This window comes from Lampris incognitus, chromosome 14 (assembly GCF_029633865.1).
Source record: "Lampris incognitus isolate fLamInc1 chromosome 14, fLamInc1.hap2, whole genome shotgun sequence".
NCBI classification, from domain to species: domain Eukaryota; kingdom Metazoa; phylum Chordata; class Actinopteri; order Lampriformes; family Lampridae; genus Lampris; species Lampris incognitus.
This window is the reverse complement of record NC_079224.1, coordinates 15,439,444-15,454,686: the sequence shown is the minus strand read 5'-3', so window position 1 is coordinate 15,454,686 and position 15,243 is coordinate 15,439,444. Positions and strand designations below refer to the sequence as shown.

Sequence of the window (15,243 nt, the reverse complement as noted above, 5' to 3'; positions counted from 1 at the left end):
CGTGGAATGCATCATGTGTACCGCTCCAGCTTTAGCATCTCCAAACATATCGAAATAAATGATGCTGCAATGAGGAGACCCAACCCCCCCCCTTTTTTTTCTTTTTGCGGTGGTGTGGCCATAGGAGGAAAGCGGAGGAAAGATCTACATGTTGAAACCATCCAGATCCATAACATATCTTGTCGGTGCCGTCGGTGTTGTCGTTGGATCCAACAGTGGGCACTGTTACGCACAGGTGTAGGTTTTCACGGTGCCCCCATGTGATTTTGGTGGTTTGGGTCTAATGTCTCCCAGATGACCATGCAGCGACCACCCTGATTTAACAACCCCGAGGAGATTTTATTGCTCCGCAGTAATTTGTTGTCTGGTGAACCACAGGTTGACTCACAACTGTGAGTGTCCAAAATGGTTTAATTAAGCTGGAAACCGCTGCGAGCCGAAGTTCTCTGTTTTGTGTTTTCTAATCAACAGGGATTACATGTAGTGCTGGGAGTAACACTACTGTTGTAGTATTTACTAATTCTGGCCTGTAAAAAGCAGCGCCGCGTATGATGAGTGTCTTTGCCGTTCAAGATGTTTCTCGAGCTCAGCACATTATGCCCGTCCATCTACGCTGTTAAGCGTTACCTTGTTTGTGTTGCCTGCTGGGTTTCCCCAGTGGAAAACTGTGTGCACTGAAATTCAGCTTGAATCTTGTAGATCTTGTGTCTGTGTCTCGTGTGTGTGTGAGTGTGTCATGTCTGTGTCTGTCTCATTTGTGTGGGTGTGTGTGTGTGTCACGTCTGTGTCTGTGTCTCATTTGTATATGTGTGTGTGTGTGTGTCCCATGTCTGTGTGTGTCTGTCTCATTTGTGTGTGTGTGTGTGTGTGTGTGTCACGTCTGTGTCTGTGTCTCATTTGTGTGTGTGTGTGTGTGTGTGTCTCAAGTCTGTGTGTGTCTGTGTCATTTGTGTGTCTCATTTGTCCGTGTGTGTCTGTCTCATTTGTGTGTCTGTGTCTCATGTCTGTCTCATGTCTGTGTGTGTCTGTCTCATTTGTGTGTGTGTGTGTGTGTGTGTGTGTGGTCTTTGTGCCGTGCATGGTCTCTCCTGGTCATGCAGGTTGGGTAACTGCCTCATGTGGCACATAACTAGGGCTGAAGTGACTATCCACTAAGCCCTACTCAAAATAGCCACCTTATACAACGTATAATATGCCTCAGATTGAGGAAAGGGGGGGGGGTTGAGAAAGAGAGGTGGGGGTAGACTGACAAGAGGGGGGGGGGTGGAAACGGAAACAGTGAAAGAGCGAGGTGAGAGGATGGACTAGTAACAATGTAACAATGTTACAGTTTCATTCAGCGCACACTTTAATCCAACACCACGTGCACCCGAGAGCTCATACAACACAAGCAAGGATCTAGTCAGGGGGCGACGACGCAAGTAAGTGGCAAAAAAAACACAGGTTCAAGCCCGATGGGACATAGGTGTCAACAGGCAGGTAATACATAGGGTGCCATAGGAGCGATTACACGCAAGAGAAAAATCTGTTGAAGAAGATAATAACAAAGTGTGTCGTCAGGGAGTTAGACAAAGTACATTCGAGGAGCCAGAAAGAGAGACACGGGGGGGGGGGGGGGTGCTCAAGCTGACCTCCTTTGCATATGCCCGGTCCCCAAAGTTGACCAACAGCCCTTTGAAACTGAGCCCTATACTGTTGTTTGTCCCAAGAGCATGTTATTGTATCTCGCTCGCCACGTCTGGAATGATAACAATGAAAGCCTTAGATGCTTTCCAGTCGTGTTTTTCTGCCACTTATAGTCACCCCCCCATCCCCCCCACCCCATCCCCCCATACAGACAAGAAAACACAACATCAACAACTCGCCGCAGATGTGCAGAGAGAAAAAAATGGATTTTTTTTTTTTTACTTAGCTGGTCTGACAAATCACGAATGACTACCGGTGCTTTTACTATAGTGTTCAGCAGTCGGCACGCAGCCAGTCCGCCGAGTCCTGCTGAAAGTCCGGATCCGCGTCAGCACGGTTAACGTCTCTGCATTGCGTTTGTGATACGCCTTGACAGATGAGATATAAATCTGGTCAACGCTGCGCTCAGAGATGACGGTCCTGTCAGGGTTTCTTTATATTTATGACCCGGAGCGGTGAGCGTACCATAGCACCCTCTAGTGGCCAGTAGTCAGTTTAACTGACTCCACTTGGCTAAATTTACATGGTGTTTGTTTGTAAAGGCTAATTCACAACCGGGGACCGTCTACAGAGGGGGATTTGAACACTCGAGTTTGTTAGGAGAATTTAAATCTGTTATGAAGAGCAGTGGTCTTGATGGCATGGCTTCTGTTATGATTTCCAGCCATCCATTATCCGAACCGCTTACCCTGCTCTCAGGGATGCTGGAGCCTATCCCAGCAGTGATTGGGCGGCAGGCGGGGAGACACCCTGGACATCTCACACACACACACACACACACACACACACACACACACACACACACACACACACACACACACACACACACACACACACACACACACACACACACACACCTAGTGACAATTTAGTATGGCCGATTCACCTGAGCTACATGTCTTTGGACTGTGGGAGGAAACCCACGCAGACACGGGGAGAACATGCAAACTCCACACAGAGGATGACCCCCCAAGGTTGGACTACCCCGGGGCTCGAACCCAGGACCTTCTCGCTGGGAGGCGGCCGCACTAACCACTGCGCCGCCCTGTTATGATTTCGTTGAATCCAAATTATTTGTTGAAATCAATCCGTACAGCTGTTTTTCGGTTTTCAGGAATCAGGAACATTTTGTCGTTTCGTTTCATGTACTTCCGTACATGAAATGAAACGACACATCGTTTCGCCCAGCCCACAGCAGTGCAACACAAAGACAAAAACACACAAAAAAAACCATATATCCAAACTACAAGAACTTCAAGAACACACATACTAACACATATATCTAAACTGACACATATATCCAAAAAATAAAAAATCACTGTCCAAGAGAACGAACGCCGGCCAGGATGACTGTCGGGACTGCCGGTCTGCATGGGCTAGCAGTTAGCTTAGCTTAGTTCTTATTTATTTGTGTTGTGTTTGTTGCAAGCGTACGAATGTGAAACGAGGCACTGGTGTAAAAGAGAACGCCTGCCCGCTCATCCTACCCTGTACACATTTTTAAAAAGGGGTACGCTATACACTCAACCATAACAATACTCAATAAAAGACCATATTTAGTATAGTAAGAGTTAGTATTAAGAAATGGTAGTAAAACCACATTATTATATCTTTTGTTCACCCGCCCCCCTTTTTTTCTTCCCAATTGTACTTGGCCAATTACCCCACTGTTCTGAGCCGTCCCGGTCGCTGCTCCACCCCCTCTGCCAATCCGGGGAGGGCTGCAGACTACCACATGCCTCCTCCGACACATGTGGAGTCGCCAGCCGCTTCTTTTCATCTGACAGGAAGGAGTTTCACCAGGGAGACGTAGCGCGTGGGAGGATCACGCTATTCCCCCCCCCCAAACAGGCGCCCCGACCGACCAGAGGGGGCGCTAGTGCAGCGAACAGGACACATACCCACACCCGGCTTCCCACCCGCAGACACGGCCAGTTGTGTCTGTAGGGACGCCCGGCCAAACCGGAGGTAACACGGGGATTCGAACCGGCGATCCCCGTGTTGGTAGGCAACGTAATAGACCGCCACGCCACGCCACGCAGATGCCCCATAATATTGTAACGTGCATGGATAAGTAGACATGTTGGTCCTTGACTAATGGGTCGGACCCTTTAGTCGACTGGTTAACGTTATTGCTTGTGGCGAAGGAGACAGGGGTTCGAATCCCGGCTGTGGCGACGGTTTCCCAAACTGCCCCCTGAATTCACTACAATATTATCTTTTCCACTTGAAACATTCCTGCTTGATAATATCAAGGTTTCATTTGTTCCTCCTCTTTCCCTGTCGTGTTTGTTCCTCAGTGGTTCAGAGAATGGACAACGTCACAGAAGGGATGCAGAACTATGGCGGCAAGATCAACGCCGTCGAGACAGACCTGAAGAAACTTGGTGAGTCCCAACAAGATGTTAGGTGGTTTTTACCCATGCTACCTGTTTTCCAAGCTTTTGAATAGATAATGGTAGTTTTCGTTGACTATTTCACTCTTACTTTTAAGTTAAAGGAATAGAAAATTAATGAACAATTTCCTCTCAAGGATGAATAAAGTATTCTGATGACTCTGATGATGACGATGATGATGAAAAATACATGCGCAGATTGGTGGCTTGTAATAATCAAAAGGCTGTGAGAAAAGTTTCAGGGATGTTTCCCCGTCGGGCAGTCTGCTAGAGGAGTGATGTGTGCTGCCACATAGGCTCAGTATTGAGAAACTCCACCGGTGTAGCTTTTCAGTCCAGAATGGGCAAAATGCATAAACCAAAATTAACTTGTGCAGACAATATAGTGGAACGTGACCCAGAAGGCAGCGAGTACAAATCAGACCAACAAGTGTCCTTCAATGGAGTAAAATAGTGTAATGGCCTGTGATCCAATTCCATTGCTTCAAGTCTTACTCGTCATGGTACATTCATGTGCTAAGCCCATGTGGCATTGGAGCATTTATGCAAATGATCCAGGGGATTACTCTTAGTGGTTAAAAAAGTTTCAATGGCAGCATTCACAAAATCGTCGTTAATGGGGGAATTCTACTTAGAAACTGAATTTCGGAGACAGCCGTCTTACTTATATGAGCTCTATTTTCAATCATTTGCATGAATCAGTAGCGTAAGTCATAATCCATCTTCTTAACTGTATCTTTACCATATTTTTCCTGTTTCTTTCATTTTAATATGGATAGTATATCTATTTTGTGTGTGTGTGTGTGTGTGTGTGTGTGTGTGTGTGTGTGTGTGTGTGTGTGTGTGTGTGTGTGTGTGTGTGTGTGTGTGTGTGTGTGCGTGCGTGCACTTTATCCCTCAAGATGATCAGACAGGGGAGAAGTCGGATAATGCTTCCAGTGAGATCCAGACTTTTAAGTCAGACCTTCAAACACTACAGAGCCAGCTGAATGACGTTGCCCGAAGGGCAACTAGCAACCGTGCCATACTTGATGAACTTCAGGTGACTGGAGAGGACATGCAAAGTCGCCATGTCTCACTGCAGAGTGTTTTAGATGGCAATGCCGCTTCTCTGCGAGGGGTCAACAGGTCCCTGGCCTCATATAGCAGTATGATTGACGACCTTCAGACAGACACTGCGTGGCTCCAGTCAGAGCTCCAAGGCCAAGCCCGAGAGCAGAGCCAAACCCAGGTTAGCATCAATGCCCTGAACATCACACAGGCTCAGCAGCGCAACTTGCTCAGCACCCTCCAGAAGACAGTGGAGGAAGCAGGCCAGGCTGTGCAGAAGCTGAAGAATGACTACCAGGGTCTACAGCAGACAGCCAGGCAGACCCGGGCCGACGCTGACTGGCTAAAGGAGAAGGTGCAGAACCTCCACATCCTGGCAGCTAACAACTCAGCTCTGGCCCGGGCAAACGGTGACTCCCTGGATGACATGAGCACCCAGCTCAGTACACTGGCCAACCAGATCCAGAACACCTCAACCATCACAGAGGGACACGATCAGAGCTTGCGTGAGCTGATGGATCGCCAGCGAGACTACGATAACAGCACCTCGACCAAGTTTGATGAGATGGAAGCGCGCTTAGACAGACATGAGGGGGACATGGACCGTGTGACGGGAAACGTAAGCTTTGCCTCACAGCTCCTAGGCGCTATCAGCTCTGATCTGAATGGCATACGATCCTGCACGGAGACGGTGACTCGCCATTCGGATCTGCTGCTGATGCTGAACGGGAGCGTTGCTGAGGCCAAGACTGATAGCAATGAGCTGCGGGCCCAGCAGGATGAGCTGACGGCCAGGCTGGACAGAGAAGTCAGCAGCCTGTCCATGGTCATGGAGGAGATGAAACTAGTGGACAGCAAGCACTCACAGCTCATCACCAACTTCACTATCCTGCAGGGTAAGAATGGAAAGGGGAGAGTTATTCTTAAGCAGTCTCGATATGTTGCACATCGCTGATATATGGTAATGTTCCAGAATAAGAAGTACTTTATTTCATTAAAGCAACTATGAAGGGTTTTTCACTGATTATTTGCCAGTCTTAATCTAATTTTAATTTCTCTAAGCAGACGAACCATCAGTGACAAGATTTGATTTTTCTATATGGGTTAGCCATATAATCCACATGCTTGCCATCAGGTTGGATTCTCTGAGAAATCTGTCGAAATGATTTACGGCACACAGATAGGACACACGGCCGCAATTACCTCACATTACCTCATCGCTGTATATCTCGCAAACGACTGTTTTTCCAAAACACCACTACGTCTCCCACTCTTCCCTTCAAAACAAATGTTTGAGCTACCAGCGGGGGAATTTGTAGCATCACCCTACTCATTTTGTCCACAGGGGGTTTGCCAAAGTCCCAAAATCCCAAACCCCTTGCAGCAGGTTAAAAGTACACTTCATTTATAAGAGGTTTTCCCCAATGAAATATTTGCAGTAATACAGACAACACAGAAAATGTCACGTAACATATCAAACCCACACTGTGCAATGCAGGTAATGTGCATCTCACCCTCTGAGACGGATCAATTTACATATTGATACGCAAAACAGTGATCATCTCGATACACATACGATTCAGTTCAGCCATTTCTTGGTACAGTTCTGAGATGAAAAATATAGATGCAAAGATGCTTAAAAAAATGAAAGAAATGATTTGCTAAAAATAAAAGATATGTGTCATATCGGGTATTACTGATACACTAAAGCCTGCATAATTTTTTCCCGCAGTTTCTTCCCAACTTTTGCCTGATACCAGCTGTATGAACTCGATTTTAAACATTAAGCCCGGTGCATTGGTTTGAATCAGTGAATCGTCACACTTCTAGTACAATGAAAACAGACACGCATATGGGTCTAATTATTTCGTCTCAATGACTTAATGTTTCAGTACAGTTAATGTTGGGGAGATATAATTTTGACAACCTACCTCCTGTGATCTTATCTCAGGCCCCCCAGGTCCACGGGGCACCAGAGGTGACAGAGGATCCCAGGGTCCAGTAGGTCAGTCGGGGCAGAAGGGTGACAGAGGGGACAAAGGGGTGCCAGGAACACAGGGATCTAAAGGAGAGAAGGGCGCAGCAGGACCCCCAGGGGTGCCTGGCCCTAAGGGTGCAGCTGGGGCTCGTGGCAGTCCTGGATCCAAAGGATCCAGAGGATCTGGGGGTCGGCCTGGACCCCCTGGGGAAAAGGGTGAGCCTGGTACCACGGGGCTCATTGGCAGGAATGGACAGCCAGGGCCTCAGGGAGTGCAAGGGCCCCAAGGCCCAAGAGGGCCAGCAGGTACTCCAGGGTTAGAGGGACCCCGTGGGCCTATTGGACCCATTGGTCCCCCTGGTCCCCCTGGGCTGCCAGGGCTCCCCGCACTGCCTGCTCCACCCCCTCTACCACCTTTAACTCCTTTAATCCCACAACAACCCAAATCACCTCCAGTTCCCAAGCCCCCCCAAGAGCCACAGGCATCTGTGTCTCATCAACTCCAGCCACCTGTTCCAACCACCCCCGTGTCAAGTAAGTAAAATAATGACATATTGGCATGATATGCATATACTGTAACCGGTGCTGGGGGGTATTGGAATACATGTAACGGCGTTATGTATTTAGAATACAAAATATGAGTAACTGTATTCAAATACAGTTACAATTTAAATTTATGGTATTCAGAATACAGTTACATTCTTGAAATTAATGGATTGCTTAATTTTTTTTCTCTTTAGTACCATTCTTATTTTAAGAGGATTGTGACACAAAATGCAGTGAAAGTGATACCTAAATGTTAGTTCAACAGTAAATTCAGTAAAACAGTATGCTATAGTTTCATCTTTGTCTAAGGTTTTTCATTCTAACAGCTATGGAAATAAAGAAAAGGACATGGAAAAGTTCTCTTCTTTCTTTTTCTTTTTTTTTACCAGATTTAAAAAATCATAGATCTTTTGTGTTTACATACTCTTGTAGCCTTTGTTTAAGGTGACTCAAATGCATTCAGCCAGTTGATATAATAGCAGAAACAGAATAGTCTACTCAAGTAAGTAGTATTGTGTGAATGCTACATATACTGTTACACAAAATGTAAGAGAATATTACATGAATCCAAAGTATTTAGAATACGTTACTCACACTGAGTAATCTAACAGAATACGTTACAAATTACATTTCATAACGTGTATTCTGTAATCTGTAGCAGAATACATTTTAAAAGTAACCCTCCCAACACTGAGTGTAACTCAGTCATTATACCATAACTCCATTGTAATTATTTATTTGAGGCTGCGCACTTCAGTGGAGAGTTTGGTGACTGAAAATAGCATAATAGAAAATGTAGCATGTGGTGTCAGATTTAACAAGAGAAAATGTCTTATTGATTTGGCATATATGTTGAAATCATATATGTTGTTTGTTGTTTGTGTTGTTTATTTCAGGATGCCAACCCCAGTGGAGAGAGTTTGGAGACAGCTGCTACTATTTTTCAGATAATAAGAAACTTAATTTTGAGGAGACCAAAGCGTTTTGTGCCAATATGACATCCTCTATGCTTATTATCAACAACAACGAGGAACAGGTAGTCAAGTTAGATCTAATAACACAGGTACTATTTGAAAATAGTTTCTATATCATTAGAAAGCTGGTTCACATAGACTTTTATCTCTTTTCAGCAATGGGTGAAAAGGCAGATCGCAGGAAAGGGCTACTTCTGGATGGGCCTGACCGACATTGAGGAGGAAAATGTCTGGAAGTGGGTGGATGGGACCATACCCACTTACACGTGAGTTTATCAGTTGAACAAAACATAAACTGAAGGACAAATCACCACTATGGGCACGGGTGGCACGGTGGTCCAGTGTTTAACACTGTTGCCTTACAGTAAGAAGGTCCTGGGTTCGAACCCCAGGCTGTCCCAGGTCCTTTCTGTGTGGAGTTTGCATGTTCTCCTCATGTCTGCATGGGTTTCCTCCGGTTGCTGCGGTTTCCCCCCACCATCAAAAAGACATGCATGTTAGGGCTAATACTCCTGTGCCCCTGAGCAAGGCAATGGAAAGAAGAACTGGAGTTGGTCCCTGGGTGCTGCAGCTGCCCACCGTTCCTATACAATAGGATGGGTTAAAGAACAAGTTTCATTGTAACCAAACAACTGTACAATGACAAAATAAAGTGGCCCTCTTTCTTTTTTATAACTCAGTTGATCAAAAAGAATTTTCAGATCAGTCAGTCACATTTCAAATCACCCAGTCAGTCTATTTCTAATCTTTTTATTTGCTGTATTCGATGTAAATGAATGAGCTTGTGTGAATGTGTTTGACAGATGCCTCAAGGGAAGCCTAAACTACGGTTACATTGTACACTGTTTACATTGTTCATGTGGTGACTGTTACAGGAAGTGGAAGCCTGGCCAGCCTGATAACTGGGCCCATGGCCACGAGGAGGGAGAGGACTGCGCTGGCTTAATTCATGAGGCCAACTGGAACGACTTCTTCTGCACTGACCGCATCGGCTATATCTGCGAGCGTACCTCTATCTGTGAGTACCCACTAAGAGCAGATTGTGCTTTCTTGAGATTTTAAAACTCCTATTAAATATATTCCTGCATTATTATTTTCACAATATTGCACTTTCTCGTAAGTGATAACTGAACTATGTACTAGCTATTCCTATTATCATAATAGCCTGTAATGACCCTAGCTGTCCGAGGTGCAGTCATAGTCCAGCCTCGGTGGGACACATGTTCTGGGCATGCCCCTCCCTCAACAGTTATTGGGGACAGATATTTAATGTATTCTCACATATCTGTAAACAGACCATAAACCCCGATTTTCACGCAGCCGTCTTTGGCATACCACCCCCTAACTGTAAGGTCACAACTTTGCAGGCAAATGCATTTGCCTCATTACTAGCATGCAGACTTATCCTATTTAACTGGAAGTCAAATAAAGCGCCATCATTTTTGCAGTGGTTGAGGGAGGTGCTGTCCTTTCTACCTTTAGAAAAGCTCCGATATAAAATATGTAAAACCCGCAAAAACTTTACTTTGACCTGGAGTCCTTTCATAGACTTTATTGAAGGGTTTCCCTTTTATTGAATGTACTTTTTATTTACCTGGTTGTAACGAAAATACTTATAAATATATGTGTACAACTTTATATTGTCTTCAAAAATATGGTTATTATGTGGAATTGGAATAAGAAATCCCTGCGTAGTCTTTTTTTTTTAGCCTTGGGGGGGAGGGGGGATTCCTGCATGTTTATTTTTGTTGTTGTTGTTGTTGTTGTTCGTGTGCTTTGTATACCTGTTCCAAAAAAACTTGAAAATTGGAAAATAAAGTTTATAATAGCCTGTAAGCAAGCATCACATCAGTTAATGTGTATATTTCTTTTTCTTTCTTTTCTTAGTGAAAGCACCTGTTTTATAGCATCAGCGTATGAAAACGTGACCCATCTCTTGGAAAAGCTGAAGAGGAAGAACACTTAGGATAATGAAGGACTTGGGAAGATGCTTTAGACTACTAGACTAGTCTTGGTCTTGGTAGAGCACCTCCCAGGCTGGTCTGACAAACAGAGATGAGGACTGATCCTGTATCACTGTCTCAAAAGACACTTTGCTTCAGCAGTGCAAAGACAGGAAATGCACAAACCCAACCCACTGTTACAATTCAATATTTGTACTGAAGGAAACATAAGAATGTAATCATTTCATATGGCTATACTGAATGATTCATTTGTGCAGCCACTGTTGTATAATTGTTTGTGTAAATAATGATTAGATACAGCATTAGTTGTGATGATAGAATGTCATATCTTAAATGGATTATGTTGTACCTCTTGACTATTTTCTCATGTTCTTCTCTATTTTGGAGTGTTTTTGGATTATTTCAAAATCTGTGAGAGAAATATGTTGTCAGTAAAGCAGCATTATTTTTATATCATGTAAGATGTAGTCCACATACTCAGCAATATGTACAGAAACACGCCCTTTAGAAAATGTCAAATGATTAAAAAAATTTTTTTTAAAGAAAACTCCCCCTCATTTTCAACAAGTTAATGCAACTCTAAAGCAATGCAATGAAGGCAGAGTTATTGTAATTTCAGATGAAATTCAAATGTCAAAATTGTACACGAAGGAATTTCCTCTAAGAATAGATATTTTAAGTGAGCAATGCCGCTGTTTTAGAGATTCTGTTGCTGTTTTATGGGGGAAGGACATTTCTTCTCAGACTTTAGACTGCCAATGTTAAGGTCATATTAGCCACACTTAACAATATGTAGTTTTTGAGATGTAGCCACCCTAAGGTGACTTGTCCATAAAGCCAAATACAATACGTGAGGATGTTACCGTTTTGTATTTCCCATAGTTTTAATAAATTGTTATTACTGACTTTACGAGTGACAGATCTACACAAAACGATACTATCTAGCTCACTGCACAGAGTATTGGATTGTAGTCTAGTTTACTTTCTCGAACCTCCACAACAAATTTCAAGGTTTCCACAGATTCAGAACACGTCATGTATCACCAATAAAATGGGACATAATTGGTGTGTGAAGTCTGTTCATTCTTTTGCAGCTGAAGTGTCACTGTAAGTGCAGCAGAAGCATGTCGTAGTGAAAGGGTCAGATAATCAGGCCAACGCGTCTTTTCTCATTCGCAACTTTTTTGAGGTTGAGCCATCAAAGAGTTACTCGGGAGTGATGAGACAGCGTCATGTGATTTCCATCACCTGATGATGACATGCTTTTTTTTTTTTACGGCAAGGACAATTTGGCTCTTGATTAGGCTGTTCAGCTTACGTAGGGGATACCGGGACTGAAATGGATTTAACATGTTTTAAGCGTTTGAAATGATCGTTCGTGGCAGCGCACCAATCTTGACGCGATCGCCTCGCTCTACTTACCCACAATGCTTAGCTTGTCGTCGTCCGGCAAAGGAGTGACTGTGTAGAATCTGCTATCTTAGCAACGTTTGATATTTATCAAGTTAACGTTACTATGTCTTTTAATTTATGAAATAAACCACGAAGGGAGAAAGAAGAAAACATTTAAAAAAAAGAAGAAGAAGGCGGAATCTGTTGCCGTCAACACATCAGCGATGCCCCTCTTCACGACCAACCCATTTGACCAAGATGTTGGTGAGTGGAGATAATGACTAGCTACCTAGCTAACGGCTAACGTTAGCCGGGGCCAGTTGAACTAGCTGCGAAATGTCAGCTTTGTTTTGGGTTTTCCAAATGCTTCGATCCCCCACACGTTCAACCTGTAGAGTTATTAACGTCTCCCGGATAGACCGCGCCAAGTGTCATGCATGTTTGCTGTCCTCGTCTTGTTTGTTGCTAGTGTCGTTTACGGACCCGTCTAGCGGTATTTGTTTTGCAAAGCTAACCAGTGTGCACAAATGGCTAGGTTTACTAGCTTACAGGTTAAGCCCAGCCGTGTACCAGTAGCTGTTTCACAGCTTTCTAGTTCTGTTGCTTAGACTGAAAGATGAGATGACACCTCTGTGTGTTAACTTATGTATGTTGTGTCAGAAACGCTGATCAACTGTGTCGTATAGTTAGTAGGCTCAGCCACACCTGTTTGTCAGATAAGTTGACATTATGCATAACATTCTTAAGGACAAAGATAAATATAATTTCTCATACGTATGCCTCGTCAACAACCCGTCAGTCCAAATGTTACCGAGTATATCTGATATCCGTTTTGCTGACTATTGCAGCTTGACAGGAATGCATCTCTCTCGTCTGTGCCATTTGATAAGTCTCCCATATTGCACGAATGATGGAAGTGAAAGTGGATGCGGTAATGTGTGAAACCATATCATGCTTCTGCCGCGTTCTTTAAAGTGGTTTACCACTACATTATCGCTTATCACTTAAACCAGTGTATCCATCTCCTTGTGTGTGCATGCCTGTTTGGTGTGCACTGGCATGCTGGGAGCAAGGCAAAGTTATCTACAATATGTTGACAAACCATTACATGTCAAGCAGACCAAGTTTGTACTTTAACAGCATATCATAAACTTTTCCAGTATTTCCAGTTATTTGTTTTCTTCCCTGCAGAGAAAGCAACCAGTGAGATGAACACAGCTGAGGACTGGGGCCTCATTCTGGACATCTGTGATAAGATAGGGCAGTCTCGCACTGGGTTAGTTCAACCGACTTCACACTGCGCATTATATTCTCTGAAGCCAACACTGAATCATTGTTTTGGCAGTTATCAGGGATTATTTGAAGGTCACTTCAAGAAACTTACAATTGCATAGCTTATCCCAGGACTAGAGTTTGAGCTCATTGGTCCAATGAGTTGATCTAGCAGTCTATAGAACTTTAATCTTTTTATTAATTTGTTCCAGGCCCAAAGAATGTCTTCGATCTATTATGAGAAGAGTGAACCACAAGGACCCCCATGTGGCCATGCAGGCACTTACTGTAAGCAGAACAGCTCTGTTATAATAGTGTGTGTGTGTGTGTGTGTGTGTGTGTGTGTGTGTGTGTGTGTGGAGAGAGAGAGAGTGAGTGAGTTGGGGTTGGTTGACTAGTTGGAACCGCTGTGCACCCCAGTAGTCAACTTATTTTTCCCTTTAAGTAGGTCTTAGTGCTGTAAACAACTTGGTACTGTGGTATATCATGCTGTAAAGTGTAGCTAATGATCAACATCGGTTAAGTAGAACTGGAGTAACACCCCTACACACTCCTTTTTTCTCCCACAGTTACTTGGTGCTTGTGTTTCAAACTGTGGCAAAATATTCCACTTAGAGGTTTGCTCCAGAGAGTTTGCCAGTGAAGTCAGCAATGTATTAAACAAGGTTTGTATTGTACAATCTACTCATCCATTATCCATTGTAGTTTAATATTCTTTAAGTTAAAGCTGCCTTAAACAATATATTTGATGTTATCAGTGAATCTAATGACTCCCGGTAATGTGAAAGGATTGCTATTACTGCCGATTGCAGTAGTTTTCTACATGTTTTTTACAGTCTGCATTTGTTTCGTTTTTCTTTTTTTTTTCTTTTCTTTTTTTCTGATTTTCGGTTAAGCTTAGGCAATGTTCTAGTGGTCTAGGTGAAGGTAAGGGCTGGGCTGAGATTAGGCATGATTTTCTTGTAGCTGAGGTTAGGATAAGGTTAGGGTCAAATATTTAGTATAAATTATTATAGTAGAATATATTATGAATCTGATCTGAGACCAGCGTTCCCGGTCAACTTCACCCCAGAGTTCTGGCACAGAGTGGAGGAATCAAGAGCGATAACTTAGAAATATGTAAGGATTTAGCAAGCTCTTCGACTAATATGTTGGTGAACAATTGTGTACTTTCACATCCAGAATAAATAGAGCAACATCAGTGTTACTTCTGAGTCTTTTGTGAGCACTATCAAACCGAAAAAATGGGTTGTGAGTGCATGACCCATGGTTCAGCCACCATAGAGACAAACAGGGAGGGAGGGTGTAAGAAGCGGCTTAGCTTTGAATGCATGTTTAGGAATCTCTGTAGCACTACTGTCTGCCATCTAGCAGTCAGAAATTGCTTAATGCAGCTTTAAGTCAATTTAATAGTTTTTGACCTCATGAAACAAGGTTATGTTGCATCCTTTTCTGCATTCCCGTAGTTTGTTTTGGTTTGTTTATGATGTGTGTTTACGTGTTGGTTCTTAGGGTCACCCCAAAGTGTGTGAGAAGCTCAAGGCGCTGATGGTGGAGTGGGCTGAAGACTTCCGCAATGATCCCCAACTGAGCCTCATCTCAGCCATGATCAAAAACCTGCGGGAACAGGGTGTCACCTTCCCCGCTGTGGGCTCCCAGGTTGGTGCACCGGGTGGCATCGAGTCGAGGTTAATTGTTTGCTGAGTGAAAATGCAAATACAAGGAAACTGACTTGGTGGGATGCTCACATTTAAAAAAAAAAACAAAAAAACAACATAACACAGCATTCTGAAAGTAAGAAGAATAAGAGCTTTTGCAAAAATTTAGAAACAGTACTCTACAATAGACGTACGAGGAATTCATTAAGGTTCCCTGAGTTTGTAAGGGGCAACAACACTAGATGATTTTTAGTTCTGCATTGGCTTGTCTTGTTTTACGTAAGCAAAGGGGAACCAGAGTGAGCCTCTTTTTGTGTTCACTTCTCA

The 15,243-nt window shown here is 43.7% G+C and overlaps 1 protein-coding gene across 2 annotated transcripts in view; it reads left to right on the top strand.

The window, feature by feature from the left end:
• colec12 (collectin sub-family member 12) overlaps window positions 1-15,243 on the top strand; it is a 70,706-nt gene that overhangs the window by 40,443 nt on the left and 15,020 nt on the right. Inside the window, exons 4-14 of one of the 2 annotated variants that reach the window (XM_056293012.1) lie at window positions 3,987-4,073; window positions 4,985-6,028; window positions 7,084-7,644; window positions 8,553-8,692; window positions 8,787-8,896; window positions 9,506-9,584; window positions 12,172-12,250; window positions 13,178-13,262; window positions 13,471-13,546; window positions 13,828-13,923; window positions 14,771-14,917. In XM_056293012.1, the coding sequence (XP_056148987.1) occupies window positions 3,987-4,073; window positions 4,985-6,028; window positions 7,084-7,644; window positions 8,553-8,692; window positions 8,787-8,896; window positions 9,506-9,584; window positions 12,172-12,250; window positions 13,178-13,262; window positions 13,471-13,546; window positions 13,828-13,923; window positions 14,771-14,917 (2,504 nt within the window). Of the gene's footprint in view, window positions 1-3,986; window positions 4,074-4,984; window positions 6,029-7,083; window positions 7,645-8,552; window positions 8,693-8,786; window positions 8,897-9,505; window positions 9,649-10,517; window positions 11,654-12,171; window positions 12,251-13,177; window positions 13,263-13,470; window positions 13,547-13,827; window positions 13,924-14,770; window positions 14,918-15,243 lie in introns of those variants that run through there. The other variant, XM_056293011.1, reaches the window with a different exon arrangement.